This window comes from Balaenoptera ricei, chromosome 2 (assembly GCF_028023285.1).
Source record: "Balaenoptera ricei isolate mBalRic1 chromosome 2, mBalRic1.hap2, whole genome shotgun sequence".
Classification (NCBI taxonomy): Eukaryota; Metazoa; Chordata; class Mammalia; order Artiodactyla; family Balaenopteridae; genus Balaenoptera; species Balaenoptera ricei.
The window spans coordinates 960719-982235 of record NC_082640.1 but is presented as its reverse complement, the minus strand read 5'-3'; the positions used below and the strand labels follow the sequence as shown (position 1 = coordinate 982235).

At 39.8% G+C, this 21517-nt stretch overlaps 1 protein-coding gene across 1 annotated transcript in view; it reads left to right on the top strand.

The window, feature by feature from the left end:
• The window catches only part of MPP7 (MAGUK p55 scaffold protein 7), a 96464-nt gene that overhangs the window by 46989 nt on the left and 27958 nt on the right, over positions 1–21517 (top strand). Inside the window, exons 4-5 of the mRNA XM_059915917.1 lie at positions 13045–13122; positions 15441–15521. Coding sequence (XP_059771900.1) covers positions 13045–13122; positions 15441–15521 — 159 coding nt within the window. The remainder of the gene's footprint in view (positions 1–13044; positions 13123–15440; positions 15522–21517) is intronic.

Here is a 21517-nt window from a genome sequence, read left to right as displayed (position 1 = left end):
TTTGTCGCAATGCTGCAAGCACCCTGGCCTGACTTGCAGGCAAAGTACCAGGGGCTCCCATTGGTCTCCTGTGAAAAGGCTCCCCCCACCCTGCTTCTGGCTGTATCCCTGGAGTAAAGTTACAGCCTCAAAGCTCTGTTTTTGACTGTGCTTATAAGCACAAGTATACCCATAAACTCACGCCATAGAGAAGGAGGGTCTAGAGACAAAGACATTATAAGGATCTCTCCTTTAACCATGAAAAAGTAATTCCAAATTAGATGAACTGTTCTTTATAACTTAGAAGAAAATTAAAATCAGGTAGAAACACTGGCCAAAATGGATCTCACCAGCCAAATGAACATAATTACTCATGAAAATTCAAATATAAAGGTCCTTAGACTCTCCTCCTGGAAGTAAAAAGTGATTTCTTTTCCTTTTATAATAGTATTGCACAAGGGAACTGGATGCCACCTTGTTAGAGGCCAGAATTAATTTACATTAACTGACCAACTCAGCCTTCTAGTTCCTACAAGAAATTCTTAGAAGTTCTGGGTAAGTAATTGCAAACATTCTTTTAAATGCATTTCTGAGCTTGTAAGAAAGAAAGGGAAATCACTTGTTTTAGAAGTGAAGTGGAAACCAGATGCCCTGCAGGTAGCTGACTGCTTGAGCTTCTGCTGTGTCTGTGATGGAGCCGTTGGCCAGAGCTGGGGTTGCGGGTCGCTGTCCTGACGTTCCAGCTGCACGGACGGCTGGGAAACACAGAAGACAGCTACTCTCCTGGGGTTACTCTGTTAGCGACTGGGAAGGGGTGGAAGACGCCAAGTCGCTTTCTAGGGAGATGGTGAAGAATCTGGTCGGCCTCATCCTGGGATTAGGTAGGAACAGAAGAAAGTCTGCTCTAAGAATATGTAACCATGAATCTGTTGGTCCATGGCTTGAGGTTTGAGTTTTTTATCTGCAAAATCCAAGAGTCCCGAGCTGTGAAATTAGCCAAGGGGCTAGTGCCCTCAGAAGCAAATAAAAAAGTATTTCTGCAAAGGTATACCTCTCACCCAGGACTCCCTCACATAATGCCCCAGATTACCGAGCATTTGAGAAAACAGTTTCCCTTCAGCCTGCAGTCAGCAGACACCACCAATAACAAGGCGAGGGAGGAGTGCACGTCCTCGGAAGTGCGGCCCTTGACCCGCCGCCTCTGTCCAGCTGCAGGGAGTCCCCGTGGAGGGAGAGGGTTGGTGTCGGAGAGCAGCTGTCCGCCTCAGGAACTGTCATGAACAGACGCGTTTGAAGAAGACGTACAGGGAAACCTTAGGGAGACTGCATTTCACATCCGTGTCACTGGCAAAATGTCTGCTGGTGCCAAGTATTAGCAAGGGTTCTGGGGCCACGGGGAACACACACACACTTTCAGGCACCCAGGCAGGGCAGGAAGGAGTCACGTGAACAGATGTTTAATAGCAAAATGTGTTAACGGCCAGTGTTCCTCAATTGAAAAGTGGGTATATAAACCACTGTTGATTAATATGATGGAATATTGTTCAGCTGTCGGAATGAATGAGCGGGATCCGCATGTATCAACACAGATAGGGCAGATTGTATTGAATGAAAACTCCAGTCGTAACAGAAACAGTGCCACTTATGTACATTTAAAACGATAATAGAACGTATTGGTTTTTTAATTGAAGTTGATTTACAATGTTTCAGGTGTACAGCAAAGTGATTCAGTTATACATATACATATATATTTGTCCCATTTGTTTATTTTTAACATCTAAAATTTTTGAAAATGGTTTCATTATTAATGTTCCATTTTAAAACACTTCAGACATATAAAAAATAAGAAAGTATGATAAATAAGCTGCATACCCAGCATTAAAATTAAAGCAATATTAACCTCGTATAGTTGCTTCAGATACCGTATGAAATAAATCATAAGAGGCGTGGCTAAAGGCCCATGCTGAAACTGCTGGATATATTCCCATACACACTTCCATATTTTTAAACATATATACATCCATAAACAGTACATGCTATTCTGTTCACAGTCGCCAAGACATGGAAACAACCTAATTGTCCATCGACAGAGGAATGGATAAAGATGTGCTACATATACACAGTGGAATATTACTCAGACATAAAAAGGAACGAAATTTTTGCCATTTGCAACTACATGGATGGACTTGGAGGGCATTATGCTGAGTGAAATAAGTCAGACAGAGAAAGACAAAAACTGTATGATATCACTTGTGTGTGGAATCTAAAAAACACAACTAACTAGTGAATATAACAAATAAGAAACAGCCTCGCAGATACAGAGAACAAACTAATGGTTACCAGTGGGCAGAGGGAAGGGGGGAGGGGGAGGGGTTAAGAGGTACAAACTATTAGGTATAAAATAAGCTACAAGGATATTGTACAACACAAGGAATATAGCCAATATTTCATCATAACTAAATGGAGTATGACCTTTAAAAATTGTGAATCACTATATTGTACACCTATAACTTATATAATATTGTACATCAATTACACTTCAGTAAAAAAAAAAAGGAAAATATTTAGAAGTAAACAATAGTGCACTATACACAATGACTGAAATTTTTAAAAAACACACATGAAAACCGCCTTTGGCATCCTTATCATCAGAAGCAGCACCTGAAAGGAGGGCAGAGATGAAAAGAGGGAGAGGCGAGCACGTGCTCTCACTTCCAGTTTCTTAGTGGACAGAGTGACTGGACAGGAGTCCTCTGTCACCTTCACGCCACCAGCCGTGCAGGCGGTCTGATGCGCCACCCCGTACTGAGCGCTGCGAAGTGAGCGCCAAAGAGCGCAGCGGCAGAAATGGACAAACATGTCTTCCTTCTCATCTCTGCGATTAATGAATAATGAATGGAAGAGGGACAAGTCATATTTTAACTTAAACAGATCTCCTGAATCTCCCCTTTGTGTGATTATGCCCTCTTAGCTCTTTCCCCCGTTACCTTTCTAAATAGAAAGGTTAGAAGCACTTACACTCTTGCCATATTTTGTTTCCAAATTGCCTCTGAGTATCTTTCTCCTGGGATGGGTGTTTATTTCATTTAATATTTTATGAATGGGTAAAACTCCGATTAGAATAGTGTACCTTTTCTTTTGTCCCCCGTCGTTTGTATGATGTATGTGTGGGGCTGGGTCACGTAAAGAAGGAAGGAATGAAGTAAGATAAGAACAGAAAAATATTAGAAAACAAAAATGGTAAAAAAAACTAATGAATCTAAAAGGCATTTCTTTGAAAACACGGTAAAATCAGTATTAGTTAACTAATGTAGGGATGAGGGGTGAAAATAAAGTTACAAACACCAAATAAGAGATGGTAACGAAGAAAAAAATATGGAGTAAATTCAAAGACTTCTAAGAGACTATTTTGCTTAAGTAGCTTCAGGTACCTTTTTTTTAAAAGCCAGACAGAAATGGATAATTTTCTAGGAAATAGTATTTTCTGCAGCTGATACTAGGAGAGATAGAAACACCTAACTGGAGAAATTGCTGTAAACAAACCAGAAGAAATAAAATACCAAAATATATCAGAGACAGCTGGTTTCTCAGGGGAATGCCATCAAATATTTAAAGAAGAGATCACTCCACTGGTATTTAGATGTTCCCAGAGCATATAAAAGGTAGAAAGCTTCCATAATTTTAAAATAACGAAATGAGTATAACATTGATATCAAGACCCAGTAAAGGCAGGACCAAAAGAAATGTCAGTCTTAATTATGAATATTGATGCAGAAATTCTAAATAAAGTATTGGCCAGTGTAATTCCCCGCACATTAAAAGAACAATACATCGTAACACTTGAAGTTCATTGTGGGTTGGATGGATTAGTATTTGGAAATTTATAAAGAGAACTCATATTAACGGGTCAGATAGGAAAAACAATATGTATATACTGAAAAACATTTTGTGAAATTGAGCATTCATTCTTTTTTTTGTTTTTTAAACATCTTTATTGAAGTATAATTGCTTTACAATGGTGTGTTAGTTTCTGCTTTATAACAAAGTGAATCAGTTATACATATACATATGTTCCCATATCTCTTCCCTCTTGCATCTTCCTCCCTCCCACCCTCCCTATCCCACCCCTCTAGGTGGTCACAAAGCACCGAGCTGATCTCCCTGTGCTATGCGGCTGCTTCCCACTAGTTATCTATTTTACATTTGGTAGTGTATATATGTCCATGCCACTCTCTCAACCTGAAACATCTCACCCCTCACCCTCCCCATATCCTCAAGTCCATTCTCTAGTAGGTCTGTGTCTTTATTCCCATCTTGCCACTAGGTTCTTCATGATCTTTTTTTTTTTCCTTAGATTCCATATATATGTGTTAGCATACTGTATTTGTTTTTCTCTTTCTGACTTACTTCACTCTGTATGACAGACTCTAACTCCATCCACCTCATTACAAATACCTCCATTTAATTTCTTTTTATGGCTGAGTAATATTCCATTGTATATATGTGCCGCATCTTCTTTATCCATTCATCCAATGATGGACACTTAGGTTGCTTCCATGTCCTGGCTATTGTAAATAGAGGTGCCATGAACATTTTGGTACATGACTCTTTTTGAATTATGGTTTTCTCAGGGTATATGCATTCATTCTTTAAAAATACTCTTGATAAATTTAGGATGTGTGGGTCCTGATTTCACGAGATAATATTTATCTGTGGCGATGTGAAACCAGAATTTATCACCTTAAAGACGGGAACAAAACAAGAATGTCAGCTCTCATCAGTTTTATAAACTTTTTTTCTGGAGGTGTCAGCCAAGAAAATTAGCCCAAAGAGGGAGATGAGTCGTAGAAAATGGAGAGGAGGACACACAGTTAGCATTACTGCCTCTGATCTTTGTTGTTTTCTTGTTTTTCAGTTTTAAATTTACCCTTCTCTTTCTTGTCCCTTTTTTTCTCTTGAGCTAAAGTTTTTTTGTTTGTTTTTTTTTTCCTTTTGGAGAAAGATTAAATTATTATTTTTAAAAGAGGGTCCCAGCCGTTAGAATACTTTCACTTTTTAAATCTTTACACAATATAGTGTGTAATTTTCAGCTCTTCTAGGTTGTCATTGTGATGCATGGATCTTCTTTTAATACCGAATTCCCTCCTCTCCGTGTTTTTAAATAAAGGAGGGAGGTAGCAGTGTGTGTGCGTGTGTGTGTGTAGTGTCTGTGTGCACACATGTGCATTTCTGGATTGGGTACCAGGATTAACACAGCAGAGGTTCAAACCACCGTGCTCTTTAATACTCATAATAGAAGGCAAAAGGATTTTACAGCTTTGGTTTATTTAGTAGCATTCAGGTAACCTTGATTGTGGTTTTCAGTTTACCTCTACACATCATTGAGAGGTTTAAAACAAATGATTGCATTGAGATTGGTCAAGCTTTATTTATACTTTTGTTATTGAAGCTTCATTTAAGGCAATTTCTACTGTACGTGTACCAAAATCAGATTGCTGGCACCAGATTTCCTTACAGAAATTGAACATTTATTTTCAAGATGTGAATGTAAATGAAGGTACCTATAGCTTTCCTATAAGCCTTGGTTACATATACAAATGATTTTTATTTTGACTGACTTCTTCTGATTAGAAATGTAATTACAGAAAACAGACCCTTATGGACACTATTTAATAGAGCATAAACGTATATACATTTTGAGTTGTCCTTTTTTTCTTAATAGTGTATTTTAAACATTTTAGCACATGCCATTCTTTTTTAGGATCTTGTTTTTGAATAATTGCATATTTTTCTATCATATGAAATTAATGGAACCAGAGTCTCCCCTTCTCCCCAGACTCTTTTTTTTTTTTTTTTTTTTAACGCCTAGGCCCTTTCTCTCCTCAATTCCTTCCAGTTTTGCTCTCTCCTTGTTCTTCAAGGGAGAAAAATGAAGTACACTTTTATTATGCGGTCGAATCTGCAAAGGGAAATGTTTATTTAAAATAAATGAGGTTTTGCACATTTGGCGATCCATAATATTTAGTAAGGGACGCTGTTTGCCTTATTGCTGAAGCCACGACTTTGGTTATATATTTGTCTGTTGGATTCCGGAATGTTACCCCTCAGGGAGACTTGCCAAACTGTATATCAGAGTGAACTTTTCTGGGGTGTAAAGGGAAATTACATAGTGGATAACATGAAGTGATGCCATGTCATCCAATAGAGAAGGCACTAGCCACACACGGATGTTTAAATTTAAATCAATTAAAATCACGAATTCAGTTCCTCAGGCCCACTAGCCACAGTCCAAGCGCTCAGTCCAGGAGCCACACAGCTGGTGACTCAGCACAGCGAACGAGCAGAGGATGGGTCCAGCATCAGAACGTGCTGTTGGGCAACCTTGGGGTCACGGCTGTACATGTTACCTGTTTTTATATTAGAGTTTTTACGTCCGTTTGGTTTTAAATTTTTGTTCCTAGTATTATAAATACTAGTAAAAAGCAGAATTTCAAGGTGTTTGGAAACGGTGAACAGTTCAAAATTATTTAGAGTAATTTTTACTTTGCTAACCAACTTAAATTTTAAAATTTAAAATTATGTACTGAAGTAAAACACATCTGGACAAAGGGTTGCCAGCATCTGGAAGTTCTAGGAGAACATTTAAAATATTCTTGATTTAGTACAAAGTCCAGGGACGGGCAGGGGAGGGTGGGCTCTTGTATCCTTGAGTGAGGGTCTTGGAAGGATGATGGAGAAAGAGGAAGCTGTTTTTAAAAGACCCTCAGAAGAAGCAAATTAAGTGGAGAAATAACGTATTTATTTGGGGCATGTAGTTTTAGGTTATAATTATAGTAGTTTGATAAATCTAGAAAAATTAGAAACCATAGGAAGGGAAAAAGCAAGGGGGAGGGGTGGACGGGAACCGTCAATCATCCTGTTGTCATTGGCAACAGCCGTTGTGATTTGTCACCTCTCTATCCAGCCTCCTTTCTGTCATATTCATTCAGCAGTGAATGAGGTCAGTGAAGAACACAGATGAGATCTGAGAGGCCAGTGGGGTGATTAAGTGCCCTGAAGCTAAGCCAGATGGCCTGAGTTTTAAATCCCAGCTCTGCCATTTGTGGGACCATAGCCAGTTATTTAACTGTGTACCTGTTTATCTGTAAAACTGAGACAACTGACAGTGGTATCTACCTTTTAGTGTTCTTGTGAGGGTCACGGAATTAAAATACTAAACTCATTGAAGACCATGTTATTAAGAGTCCTGATAACTGAGGTAATACAGGCACATGAGCTTCGGGGCTTATTGTTGCAGGAAGGCAGACACTTAAACAGGTAGTTTCAATAAAGTTAGATAACTTTTATGAGCGGGTAAGTTTAGTATTCGATGATAGTATATGTTCAGGTGACCTAATTCTTGATAATTATTTAAGCAAAATTAATTTAGCTTTTAGGACAGTTGGTTTCATTTTAGATTATATTTTGTTAGTTTCTTCAAATCAACTGTTACTTGTTTTATGGCTTGTATTCTGTAAAAATTGTTTATTTCCATAATATGATAAATGTTGAAAGCTTCCAAGATATTAAGTAAAAATGTTGCCCTGATCATTCTGGTAATATCATAAGTGTCAAAACTCTTTCCCTGATGCTTTGCGTTAGGTACCAAGTTGCCAAAAAGGTAATAGAATCCTCTCTTAGCAATAGCATCTGCCTAATCAAAATAAAATCTATCTTCCAGACTTTTTACAAGAGAGTTTGGTTAGCTTTGAGCATAATTAAAGAGTATTTTACTTAATACCTATTAAAAACAGGAAACCATGAGGTACAACTGTTTTTCATATATAGTGGGGGGCAATCTCCTCAACTGGAAATAAGAAGAGGCTAAAGTAAGTTTTCAAGCATAAAAATTTAAGGGCACCAAGATTGGTTCAAGGTGGCGGAGTAGAAGGACGTGCTCTCACTCTCTCTTGAGAGAACACCAGAATCACAACTACCTGCTGAACAATCATCGAAAGGAGGACACTGGCACTCACCAAAAAAGATGCCCACATCCAAAGACAAGGGAGAAGCCACAATGAGGTGGTAGGAGGGGCGCAATCACAATAAAGTCAAACCCCATAACCACTGGGTGGGTGACTCAGACTGGAGAACACTTATACCACAGAAGTCCACCCACTGGAGTGAAGGTTCTGAGCCCCACGTCAGGCTTCCCAACCTGGGGGTCTGGCAACGGGAGGAGGAATTCCTAGAGAATCAGACTTTGAAGTCTAGTGGGATTTGATTGCAGGACTTCAACAGGACTGGGGGAAACAGAGACTCCACTCTTGGAGGGCACACACAAAGTAGTGTGCACATCGGGACCCAGGGGAAGGAGCAGTGACCCCATAGGAGACTGAACCAGACCTACCTGCTGGTGTTGGAGGGTCTCCTGCAGAGGCGGGGGGTGGCTGTGGCTCACCATGGGGACAAGGACACTGGCAGCGGAAGTTCTGGGAAGTACCTCTTGGAGTGGGACCTCCCAGTGTCTGCCATTAGCCCACCAAAGAGCCTGTAGCCTCCAGTGCTGGGTCGCCTCAGGCCAAACAACCAACAGGGAGGGAACCCAGCCCCACCCATCAGCAGTCAATCGGATTAAAGTTTTACTGAACTCTGCCCACCAGAGCAACACCCAGCTCTACCCACCACCAGTCCCTCCCATCAGGAAACCTGCACAAGCCTCTTAGATAGCCTCATCTACCAGAGGGCAGACAGCAGAAGCAAGAAGAACTACAATCCTGCAGCCTGTGGAACGAAAACCACATTCACAGAAAGATAGACAAAATGAAAAGACAAAGGACTAAGTACCAGATGAAGGAACAAGATAAAACCCCAGAGAAACAACTAAATGAAGTGGAGATAGGCAACCTTCCAGAAAATGAATTCAGAATAATGATAGAGAAGATGAGCCAGGACCTCGGAAACAGAATGGAGGCAAAGATCGAGAAGATACAAGAAATGTTTAACAAAGACCTAGAAGAATTAAGGAACAAACAGCTAGAAGAATTAAAGAAAAAACAAGCAGAGATGAATAATACAATATCTGAAATGAAAAATACATTAGAAGGAATCAATAGCAGAATAACTGAGGCAGAAAAACAGATAAGTGACCAGGAAGACAGAATGGTGGAATTCACTGCCACGGAACAGAATAAAGAAAAAAGAATGGAAGGAAATGCAGACAACCTAAGAGACCTCTGGGACAACATTAAATGCACCAACATTCTTATTATAGGGGTCCCAGAAAGAGAAGAGAGAGAGAAAGGACCCGAGAAAATATTTGAAGAGATTATAGTGGAAAAGTTCCCTAACATGGGAAAGGAAAGAGCCACCCAAGTCCAGGAAGTGCAGAGAGTCACAGGCAGGATAAACCCAAGGAGAAACACGCCGAGACACATAGTAATCAAATTGGCAAAAATTAAAGACAAAGAAAAATTATTAAAAGCAATAAGGGAAAAACGACAAACAACATACAAGGGAACTCCCATAAGGTTAACAGCTGATTTGTCAGCAGAAACTCTACAAGCCAGAAGGGAGTGGCAGGATATATCTAAAGTGATGAAAGGGAAGAACCTACAACCAAGATTACTCTACCCGGCAAGGATCTCATTCAAATTCAGTAGAGAAATCAAAAGCTTTACAGACAAGCAAAAGCTAAGAGAATTCAGCACCACCAAACCAGCTCTAAAGAAATGCTAAAGGAACTTCTTTAAGTGGGAAACACAAGAGAGGAAAAGGACCTACAAAAACAAACCAAAACAATTAAGACAATGGCAATAGGAACATACATATTAATAATTACCTTAAATGTGAATGGATTAAGTGCTCCAACCAAAAGACACAGACTCGCTGAATGGATACAAAAGCAAGACCCATATATATGCTGTCCACAAGACAGCATATATTAGAAGAGCTAACACCCATCCTTCTCAAACTCTTCCAAAAAATTGCAGAGGAAGGAACACTCCCAAATTCATTCTATGAGGCCATCATCACCCTGATACCAAAACCAAAAATACTACAAAAAAAGAAAATTATAGACCATTATCACTGATGAATATAGATGCAAAAATCCTCAACAAAATACTAATGAACAGAATCCCACAATGCATTAAAAGCATCATACACAATCAAGTGGAATTTATCCCAGGGATGCAAGGATTCTTCAGTATATGCAAATCAATCAATGTGATACACCATATTAACAAATTGAAGAATAAAAACGATATAATCATCTCAGTAGATGCAGGGAATCAGACTCCCTGACTTCAGACTATACTACAAATCTACAGTAATCAAGACAATATGGTACTGGCACAAAAACAGAAATATAGATCAATGGAACAAGATTGAGAGCCTGGAGATAAACCCACGCACATATGGTCACCTTATTTTTGATAAAGGAGGCAAGAATATACGATGGAGAAAAGACAGCCTCTTCAATAAGTGGTTCTGGGAAAACTGGACAGCTACATGTAAAAGAATGAAATTAGAACACTACCTAACACCATACACAAAAATAAACTCAAAATGGATTAAAGACCTAAATGTAAGACCGGACACTATAAAACTGTTAGAGGAAAACACAGGAAGAACACTCTGACATAAATCACAGCAAGATCTTTTTTAACCCCCCTCCTAGAGTAATGGAAATAAAAACAAAAATAAACAAATGGGACCTAATGAAACTTAAAAGCTTTTGCACAGCAAAGGAAACTATAAACAAGACAAAAAGACAGCTCTCAGAATGGGAGAAAATATTTGCAAACGAATCAACAGACAAAGGATTAATCTCCAGATCTCCAAAGAAGACATACAGATGGCCAAGAGGCATCTGAAAAGCTGCTCAACATCACTAATCATTAGAGAAATGCAAATCAAAACTACAATGAGGTATCACCTCACACCAGTTAGAATGGCCATCATCAGAAAATCTACAAACAAGAAATGCTGGAGAAGGTGTGGAGAAAAGGGAACCCTCTTGCACTGTTGGTGGGAATGTAAATTGATACAGCCACTATGGAGAACAGTATGGAGGTGCCTTAAAAAACTAAAAATAGAATTACCAAATGACCCAGCAATCCCACTACTGGGTGTATACCCAGAGAAAACCATAATTCAAAAAGACACATGCGGGGGCTTCCCTGGTGGCGCAGTGATTGAGAGTCTGCCTGCCATTGCAGGGGACACGGGTTCAAGCCCTGGTCTGGGAAGATCCCACATGCTGCGGAGCAACTGAGCTCGTGTGCCACAATTGCTGAGCCTGCGCGTCTGGAGCCTGTGCTCCGCAACAGGAGAGGCCGCGATGGTGAGAGACCTGCGCACCGCGATGAAGAGTGGTCCCCGCTTGCCGCAACTGGAGAAAGCCCTTGCACAGAAACGAAGACCCAACACAGCCAAAAATAAATAAATAAATAAATAATTAATTAAAAAAAAAAAAAAAAGACACATGCACCCCCATGTTCATTGCGGCACTATTTACAACAGCCAGGTCATGGAAGCAACCTACATGCCCATCGACAGACGAATGGATAAAGAACATGTGGCACAGGGCTTCCCTGGTGGCGCAGTGGTTGAGAATCTGCCAGTGCAGGGGACACGGGTTCGAGCCCTGGTCTGGGAAGATCCCACATGCCGCGGAGCAACTGAGCCCGTGCGCCACAACTACTGAGCCTGCGCGTCTGGAGCCTGTGCTCCGCAACAAGAGAGGCCGCGATAGTGAGAGGCCCCCGCACCGCGATGAAGAGTGGCCCCCGCTTGCCACAACTAGAGAAAGCCCTCGCACAGAAACGAAGACCCAACACAGCCAAAAATAAATTAAAAAAAAAAAAACAAACGTGTGGCACATCTATACAATGGAATATTACTCAGCCATCAAAAGAAATGATATTGGGTCATTTGTAGAGATGTGGATGGACCTAGAGACTGTCATACAGAGTGAAGTAAGAAAGAGAAAAACAAATATCGTATATTAATGCATATATGTGGAATGTAGAAAAATGGTGCAGATGAACCGGTTTGCAAGGCAGAGAGAGAGACACAGATGTAAAAAACAAACATATCGTCCCCAAGGGGGGAAAGCAGGGGTGGGGGGTGGTAGTGTGATGAATTGGGAGATTGGTGTTGACATATATATATACTAATTTGTATAAAATAGATAACTAATAAGAACCTGCTGTATAAAAATATAAAATTCAAAAAAAAATTTAAGGGCCCCTGTGTAAGAGCTGAAATAGATTAAACTTAGGTGCCAACAGTTACAAATTTGTCAAAGCTCCCCTCATTTCTTAGCAATCATTCTAGGTTTTTTAAAGGAACTCAGTTAGTCTTCTAATGCATTAAAATGTATTCTTGCTTTTGTGTTCCTTTGGTCATGGTGATGGGAAACGGACAAAATTATCTTGTATTAATAGAATATTACTGGTTTTACAGAATGAAAAACTGAAGCTGAATAGTTACGAGAGCTGTCTCTAGTTATGAGCAGTCGCTTTGTTTTGTAGAAATTTGAATGGGTTGTGGGGAGCTGACTATTTGGAAGAGAAAAAAAGAGAGAAGAAGTGAAGGGAGCTGTGTGCTCCGTGAGGTCTTCTGGGAGCGCTGGCCCTCGGTCTGCACGACGCCTGGTTCTTTGCTCTGGGTGGTTATTACACACCAAGCTGTCAGAACATGGCTGCCAGCTTCTTGCTTTGCTTTAATTATAATTTATGTTTTTAGCAGGTATGTAACCTACAACTGCTGCTCGAAGTATTGAAGCAATTATGTTTTAGAAATTAAAGATTTTATAAAGCTAATGTTTGTTTGGGGAACAGAGTTTAGCTTTTGCGTGGATTCTGTTTAATGATGATCCCACCCCCCAGATTGACTTCATGTTACAAACACTGAAGCACAGTAATAGATGAATTAGGCGCGCCTGTTTGTCATCTGTAGGTTTACAGAAACATGTTTAGGATGTTCAGTAGATCAGTTGCTGTTGAGATGATCCAAGTAGTTGAATGTCTCAGGTTGCTTGCTAGCAGGTGAGCTTATGTTCATTTGCTTTCGTTCCAGATTCACGAGAAGCTTCACTACTACGAGAAGCAGAATCCCACGCCCATCCTCCAGGGTGCAGCAGCCTTAGCTGGTGACGTAAGTGTGCCTTTCTGAGCTCAGGGGGACTCGTCCTCCGCGGCCCCTTGGGGGCAGGACTCACCCTAGTGCAGACAGAGGCGTGTGACCCTAGCAGTGAAAACCGAAAGAAGCTGCAAATATCTCCAAAAGTCCTGTCACCAATGAGTTTACGCTGACACTAGGCTGATTTTCGTTCACTTTCCTGTCCTAAAGATTTTGCATGGAGATGACCGTGTTGTCCTGCCTTGGTAACTACGAAACAAATTTTAGTCTGTGCCTCTGTGGGGAGAGATGCTATCAGCTGCTAGAGTCTGAGAAAGTCACAGGCAAGAGAAAAGCTTCAGAGAAACAGAGACAAGACGGCTGTATCGCTGGCAGTCCTGAAACTGACAGACGCTAGTTCAGGAATTAGGCGGACGAAATACGTAAAAAGTCAGGGTTGTTTTTAAAATGGATTGTAAAGCATAGTAGTGATTTATGGATATTAGACCTTTCCAAATTACCTTCATAACCGAAAAATAAATTTGAGCAGCGGTTGGCATTGATGGAGTAGTTAATTTCCTGTAGCTATAATTTTATTTTAAATCTTGGTCAGGGAACTAACTTGCTGTTTCTTACTGTTAACTTCTGGACTCAGATGAACTGAGCACAGACCTGGATGAACTACAGGGGACACTAAGCTGGGCAAGAAATACATGTGGCGTGGAGGCTGGTTTTAGTGACACCCTACAGCCTATCTGTTGTTTTTTAATCTTTTACGTCATTACAATAAAACAAACTATAGTTCCGTTTAGTAAGATATTAGGGCTGTAGGTATAATGAAAAAAATTGACCATCTTCAACGGTTGATTTTCTTTGATAATACCGTGTATTCTAGTTTAGAAAATAAAGCATGTGTAATGAATCTCCAAGTTGTGTGTTACCTGTTTAGTCCCCATTTTTTCCTTCCATTTCTACAGAGATTACAAATTACAAGGGTGTTGCAATATACATGTTTTGTGAAGAAGCTTACCTCTGTTGCAGAACCAAAACACTTGACACTTGAGAGAGCCTTGAAAACCAGTTTTAAAACATTTATTGTTGAGGGTTTAGGGAAATATTTATTTATAAACCAATGTAATTAAGGCCCAGTCATGTTACAACAATATTGCATTTTTTTTTAATTAGAGATTTTTATGTCAATATAAACTTAGCATTTTGTAATTCATCAGAGCAGTGTATTTAAATGTTTGATTCAAGAGTGCAGAGAGCCTTTTGTGTCATTTTATAAGTTAAAAATTCTGTAAAAAAATGTTACCTTGAAAAAGGAAAAGCACTTTTTGAAATGTAATCAGTGAATATGTCAATTTTATCTGATTTTATTTTTTGTGTATAATTTATATTACACCCCTCGTTTAGAGAAAAGTCCTTTCCGGAGAGAAGAGCAATTGTTTTTAGTTCGTTAGAAACTATAGGGACAAATGGAACTTTCATGCAGTGTCTTGAGAAGGGTTTTTAAATGAAAGTATATGCACATATTTTGCATTGCGTGCTGCATTTTTTTCATAATTCTAATCTTTTTTTCTATTTGAATCTTGCTTTTCTTACGAAAATGATATGATCCTTCTTATAGCCTAAGATTGAGTAGAGATTTTGATAGAGGCCTCTTAATGCAGAACACAAGGCAGGTTCCAAGCTCCACCCCTTTCTTCTTCGGCTTCAGCTGGAACCGGCAGTGGGAATCTATAATCCTGGTGGTAGAGAACAGTCAGCATCTGAGGTAGCAGCATACTTGTCAACCTATTATAAGTCATTTTATGATTAACCTATTTTATATTTAACAGACTGTGTAGGTAAACATAATAAAAGTTTCAGATCATTTGCTCTTTTAGAGGCATTCTAGTTCTTTTTACCCCAGCTCTAAACAGCAAGCTACTGTGGGTTTTTAGAAACCCTGTGGATTTCACCACCTCATTCAGAAGTTCTTTTTTCTGTTTTTTTTTCTTTTTTCTTTTTTACAATGTCAAAGCTTGATCCAGTCCTTTTTACAAGTGGTCCTTTGTCTGCATGCAAAAGACCATTTTGTAGATGAAGTGCTGGGATTTGCCCCCTGTGAAATAAATCAGAAGGTGATCTAGCTGGTATGATTTCTTGAGTTGTACTCAGCGGAGAGTGTGGGCTGGGATCAGGGCTACTAAGAGCCTCAAAAGAAGAACAGTGATTGATAGTCTGTTTTCTTTCCTGCTGACTTGTGCTTAATCACTGAAAAAGTAGCAAGAGAGATTCTCAGTTGTCACACATGGAGCTCCCCTTGCTCTTACTAACTGTTCTTCATGTCACTGTGGTCTCCCATGCAGCTGGCGGAGGAGCTTCAGAACAAGCCATTGAACAGTGAGATCCGAGAGCTGTTGAAACTACTATCAAAACCCAATGTGAAGGTGAGGGCGTGTGACACCTGTAATAAATATATCCGAAAAGGGCCACTTTCTGGGACTTCAGATGAATTTTGTTTCGAGCATCAATTTTCAAGTAAATGTATTTTCAAATAGTGCACAGTATTTTAATCGCCTAAATCCCATTAAGGAAAAAGAGTTGAGCTTTTGATGATAATGTTGTGACAATCTATAAAATACTTAAATTGGGAAGCTCAGGATTTAAGTTGGCAAATATAATGGAGCTTCAAGGTCGTTTTTCTTTTAAATGAAGTCAAGAGTACAGGATACAGAACCTATTAGCGATTTTGTTTGGGTTCATTTTGCTTGGGTAGTCAATGGTGTGCCGGTGTATTTGACAACAGTATCTATTTTTCTATGGGACTCTCTCAGCATTCCTCTTCTTCTCCCCATTTCCTGCCCCCTCTTCTGCCAATTTGTGTTTTAATGCATCGTACCATTTTACAGAGCAAAGCATTTTTCCAGTGTAAATACCAGTAAAATATTGGCAGATCCATTTCGAGTCTGTGTTTTTCTTACATGTTTATCACTTATTTTTCCTCCAGGTGTGATTAGTCAACGATGTGATTTGGAAATTTTCCTGTTAATTCTAAGGTCATTAATGTATTAAATCCTATAACCCATACATTTTGTACTTGATACTACCGCACTTGTATGTGAAATACTGTCCATGAGTCAGAATTACCTATAGATCAGTAATTATGTAATCAAAATGATCAGTTATGTCATGATTTCTGTTAAGCATATATAGACTGTTGAATGAAAATGTCCATCTAGATGCAAAAACTGATTATTTATTTCTACCTTCTTTGAAAAATCTCCTTTGGAACTGTGCTATATATGGTCTTAAACTGATATTCAAAAAAGTATTAAATAAAAGATGGAGAACATGTAAGTAAATGTAAAGCACATGAACGTATTTCTGCAAAGGGTAAATGAGCTATGATTAGTAATATGAGAGGAATTGACTGGCGCAGAGGAAATTGATGACACTTTAGTTCTAGAAGAATAAGGATCTGGGTAGTGCAGAAAGGTCGCTTGATGCTGAAGACGGAGTGCACAGAAAGTGAGCAGCTTGGAGGAGATTCGTGAATGCTCTGAAAATTTCTTCACTTTCCTTATACTGCACTTGGGAAGTTGATGTTAATCAGAGCATGGCAAGGGTACCCATGAGGCGCTTGGTAAGCTCCTTTTTGAGAGTGTTATCTTGGTTTGAGTTTTACAGATTACAGAGGAATGTTTCTGACCCCCCAGAAACAAAAAATATGATTTTGGTATTCCGTTCAAGAGTGTTTGAAATGGAATAGCTAATAATAAAGAGGTTATACTGGATGGAAACCGGTATTTGGCGGGAGAGGGGGGTGTGATCTTAGGTGGTTATGCGATAAGAGAAGGTATGTACATTTTGGTGTCTGCCCCAGGTTCCTGGCTCAAAGCTTATAAAACCCTAGTTAATTTCCTAAGTGATGAAACACTGGGAGCATCTGTTGTACTTGTATTTATTTGTCTTTGACCCTGTGCCTGACACAGGTCCCCTCCAGCCCTTGTCAATTTTTAAGTGGTAAGAGCTCCGGGAGCATCTTTTGTTCTAATGAGGTGACTCTGGGTGGGCTCCTGGCTGGGGGCTGGTCACCAGCAAGACCACACCAGGATTAGAAGCTTGGAATTTTCAGCCTCACCCCACCCCTGCCGCCATCCTCCAGAGAGGGGAGAGGGGCTGGAAATGGAGTTAAGAATGGATTACGCCCACGTGAGGAAGCCTCCCTAAAATCCCCAAAGTGTGGCGTTCAGAGAGCTTCTAGGCTCAGGGACACATCCATGTACCAGGAGGGTGGTGATGCACCCACCTCCACGGGGACAGACGCTCCTACCCTCTAGACCTTACCCTGTGTATCTCTTCATCTGACTGTTCATCTTTGTCCTTTATCGTATCCTTTAGTAAACTGGTACATGTAAGTGTTTCCCTGAATCCTGTGAGCTACTCTAGCAAATTAATTGAACCCAAGCAGGGGGTTGTTGGAACCTCACATCTGCAGCTGGCTGGTCAGAAGTACAGGTGGTAGCCTGGAGTGGTGACTGGTGTCTGAAGTGTGTCTGGGGGCGGGGGGCGCAGTCTTAAAGGATTGAACCCTCAACCTGTGGGAGCTGACGCTCTCTCTGGGAGGATGACCTCAGAATTGGGTTGAACTGTAGGACCCCCAGGTGGTGTCACAGAGAATTGCTTGGTGTTGAGAAAACCCCTCACGCGTTTGGTGATCAGAATTTTGTTTTGTGTGAGCAGTAAAGGAAGCACACGGGAGAGAAACACAGCAAGGAAGGAAAAACTCCTCCAGAAGGAAGAGAAATGTGGGTTTTCTTCCCTTTATGATGGCATCACGCAGCACCATAGGATGCAGCTTTTAATTGAGTGCTTAAACTTTGTTATGGCAGAAATACCTCAGATGAACGATTTTGTCTGTTTTCACATTTACGTAGCAGTGTGACTAAGGAATGGTGAGAAGTCAGCATGAAAGGTGTATGTTCAGGAAATAACGTGTAGAAAGTGGGTGACATTGCAGACACTCGACAGTACAGTTGACAGTGGCAATTTCTATTTCACCAGTCTTGGGAAGAAAATACTTTTCTTTCCCATTTGACCTAACATTTAACATTGCTTTCCTTGAAATCATTTCTGTTAACCACCGTCACTTTGAATCTCACTTTTGAAGGTAATTACTTTAAGAAGTGCAGTCCCCAAATAAGTTTTAAGCTATTTCAGAATATGATCCAATACTCCTTTTTGTCTTGGGAACAAATGAAAACATTTGCTTTTTTTTCTTTTTTTTTTAAGAGCAGAAGCAAGGCACAGTAGAATATAACGTGTACATGAATTGTTCGTTGAACTGACAGTTAAAATATGAAAAATGTAATTCCAAGGGGTTAACTTGAATATTGCCTTTAAATTTTAGTGGATAAGGGAACTAATTATTTACTTTTTGAAGATTGCTCTTCCATTTAAAATATTTAATTCACAATACTGAAAGGAAACCTGAAATGTACCTCCAAAGTAATAATGATTTTTTAAAAACACACATAGGTATACACAACCAAGTGTGTAGCCAGCTATGAAATGATAATACGTGCTTTCTATAGACAGCTCGTTTTGAAAAGCATTAAAACTTTCTTTGGTAATTGGTACGTGTCACCAGAGTTGGATCTTCATTCATTCATTCCTGCATGAATTCAGCACCTACTCTGCCAATCCCTATAGCTAGAACTTGTGGAAGATGTATGAAGATACATGAAGATTAATGAAGGTGATAGAAATAGTGGGTAAAAAGAGGGGACGCCCAGAAATAGTGTGGAACACATAGGAATGGAGCCGGCGCTGAGGCTGGGTGTGGGCGGGTTGAAGGGGACTGCAGAGGAGATAGTCTATGCCAGGTGACGCCTGAAGGCTGGTGTGAGGTGACTGGAGGGGCAGAGGAGTGAGGGATGAGTCAGGGGGTGGGGGAGGTGAGAAATGAAGGTGTCCGGTATGAAGTCCTACAAAGGAAATAACTTGTCACATTTGAGGGCGTAAAGTAGACTTCGTATGGCTGAGCAACAGCTTGTGAAAGAGGGAGGGGCGGGAGCTGGGCAGTAGAGCTGTGAGTTGGGGCCGACCTCCCGGTTTACCCAGGGCAGCCTGGTGTTCGCCTGTAGTTCCAGTGTTGTTAATATTAATAGCCTCCCTCTTAATTTCAGTGGTTTCCTTATTTAGATGATAAATTATATGGCCACTCTTAATTGCGAGCATATGAAAAGGTTTGAATTCCATCCTGAGAGCAGTAGAAAGTCATTGGAAGGATTTAAATAAGCAAGCGATGCCATCACTCTGTGTGTGGTACGCACAGCAGTTCCCCGGGTGGGAAGGCCAGCTGGGAGCCTGTAGAAATAATTTGGGTGCAGCGTGACTGTGGTCCTAACAAAGGATGTGAGGATGGAGACAAGGAAGTGGGGGATGGGTGGGATTGGATGTAAATTCAGTATGAGGTGTTGGGACAGCTGGTTAATTATTTGGGGAGAAATAAGAAAGACCTCTACTAGAATGAATTCCAAGTAGATTAAAGATGGAAGTGTAAAAATTGAACCATAATCATGGGATAGAGAAAAAGCATTTACAGCCTCAGGGGCAGATGGACACACACACACATGAAAAGTTAAAAAAAACAATCCATACGTGAGGTTGGAAGGAATAACTTATCTTTATAACTGATTTATGATATTGTCTTTAATAAGATGTGATAGTTTATTACTCTGACTTTAATTTTTACCTTTTACAAAGTGACTTGATAAAAACTTTTGAAATTAAACAGAAAAGAATTTTGGATAATACATAACTGGGTTTTGAATCTAAATTTTAAAATAGAAGTCCCTATCCTTGTTGCTTTATTAGTGAAGATGAGCATCGTTTCATATGCTTAATGACTTTTTATTTCTTCTGTGAATTGTGTGTTCATGTATCTTTAGGGATAATTACTCTTAATTGGCTGCATTACCTTTCATTCCTTTTTGTGTACAGAAATATTACAGATACATTTTTTCCCATTATAAGTAGGGTAATAGAATGCACTACTTACTGTATTGGAATACACCCAGTCTTTAAAACTTTGAATTGGTCAGTCGCCATATACAAAAAAAATAATCATTATTACTCAATAATGTCTACAAAATCCAGTCTTATTGTCCAAATCTTACAGTCCAGGAAAAATAACAAAGTATAAAAGAAACCACATGGTGAGAAAAAGGTAATGATAGAGTCACAAGAGGCCTGCGTAGATGTAACAGACTCTAAAGCTTGCTGCAGTGGGGGAGGAGCACAGGCCATTTAGGGGGCACTACGGAAGGGACGTTGGTCTCTACAGAGACTTTGTTTCCGGGGAAAGCAAAGAGAGTCATCAATAAATAAAAACCACTCCTAGGCATCGCATTGCCACATTAAAGGCAAATCATCCTCTCTGAGTTGTCATTCAGTGGCTCATTTTTGATAAAAGTGAGGTGACATCATCTCTAGAACATGGTATTATAATTTAGGAAGTCAGGGAAAATTTGGTAGATTTTTAAAAGGCAATAAAATAGAAAGATGTGTTGTAATTTTTCAGCTTTCCAAAACATTCACTTACCAGAAATTACTCACTGCCTGGGCATGCGGAATGGATGAGACTTCATTAAAGCATAATAAATGGCAAAGTTAAGCTTCCTTCTGGAAGAATAAATCAGTGTTACTCATCCTTATGAGTCAGACACTTAATTCTAAGGACCTGACAGATATTTAGAGCATAGAATTGACTCCAGGGGGTCTAAGGCAGGGAGAGCTTGGGAGCCCGATGAGTTACAAAGCCCAGTGTTCAATTTCCTGCAGATTCCTCTAAGCGACAGGTAAACCCATCAGCTGTGATCGGTGGCATATGGAAACACAATTTTCATTTAGGTACTGCCTCCTGAAAGAAGGTCTGTATAGTGAAGAATAAAGTCGCTGCAGTTAAAACAGGAAAATGGAATACAAAGTTACTTTTAGTTGTCCAAAATAAAAATGTTGCTAACCAAAACTATTTATAAAGCAAAGCTGTTAAAAATAATGAACTTGATATCTGTAAATTAAAGTGTTTTTTTTGGAATCCAGATATGAAAGTACAGAGCTAAGTAGGGAAGATAATAGCTGGTGTTTTAACAATGCCTATCAACTATAGTATTCACTTTATTATGAAATATATTCATTAGCATTCCCTGTTATTCTTACTGTGTGCAAGATAGTTACCCTAGATACAGAGATGACGGCCATTTCTGGTGCTCTTTGTTCCTCTTTATAGGTTCGTGTTCCCATCTGCAGTCATTCCTCTGGTCTGAAAGAACTTCTTATAACATTTTTGGTAATGCAAGTCTGCTGGTGATGAATTCCTTCAGCTTTTGTATGTCTTTAAAAAGTCTTCAGTATTCCTTCTTTTTAAAAGGTATTTTTG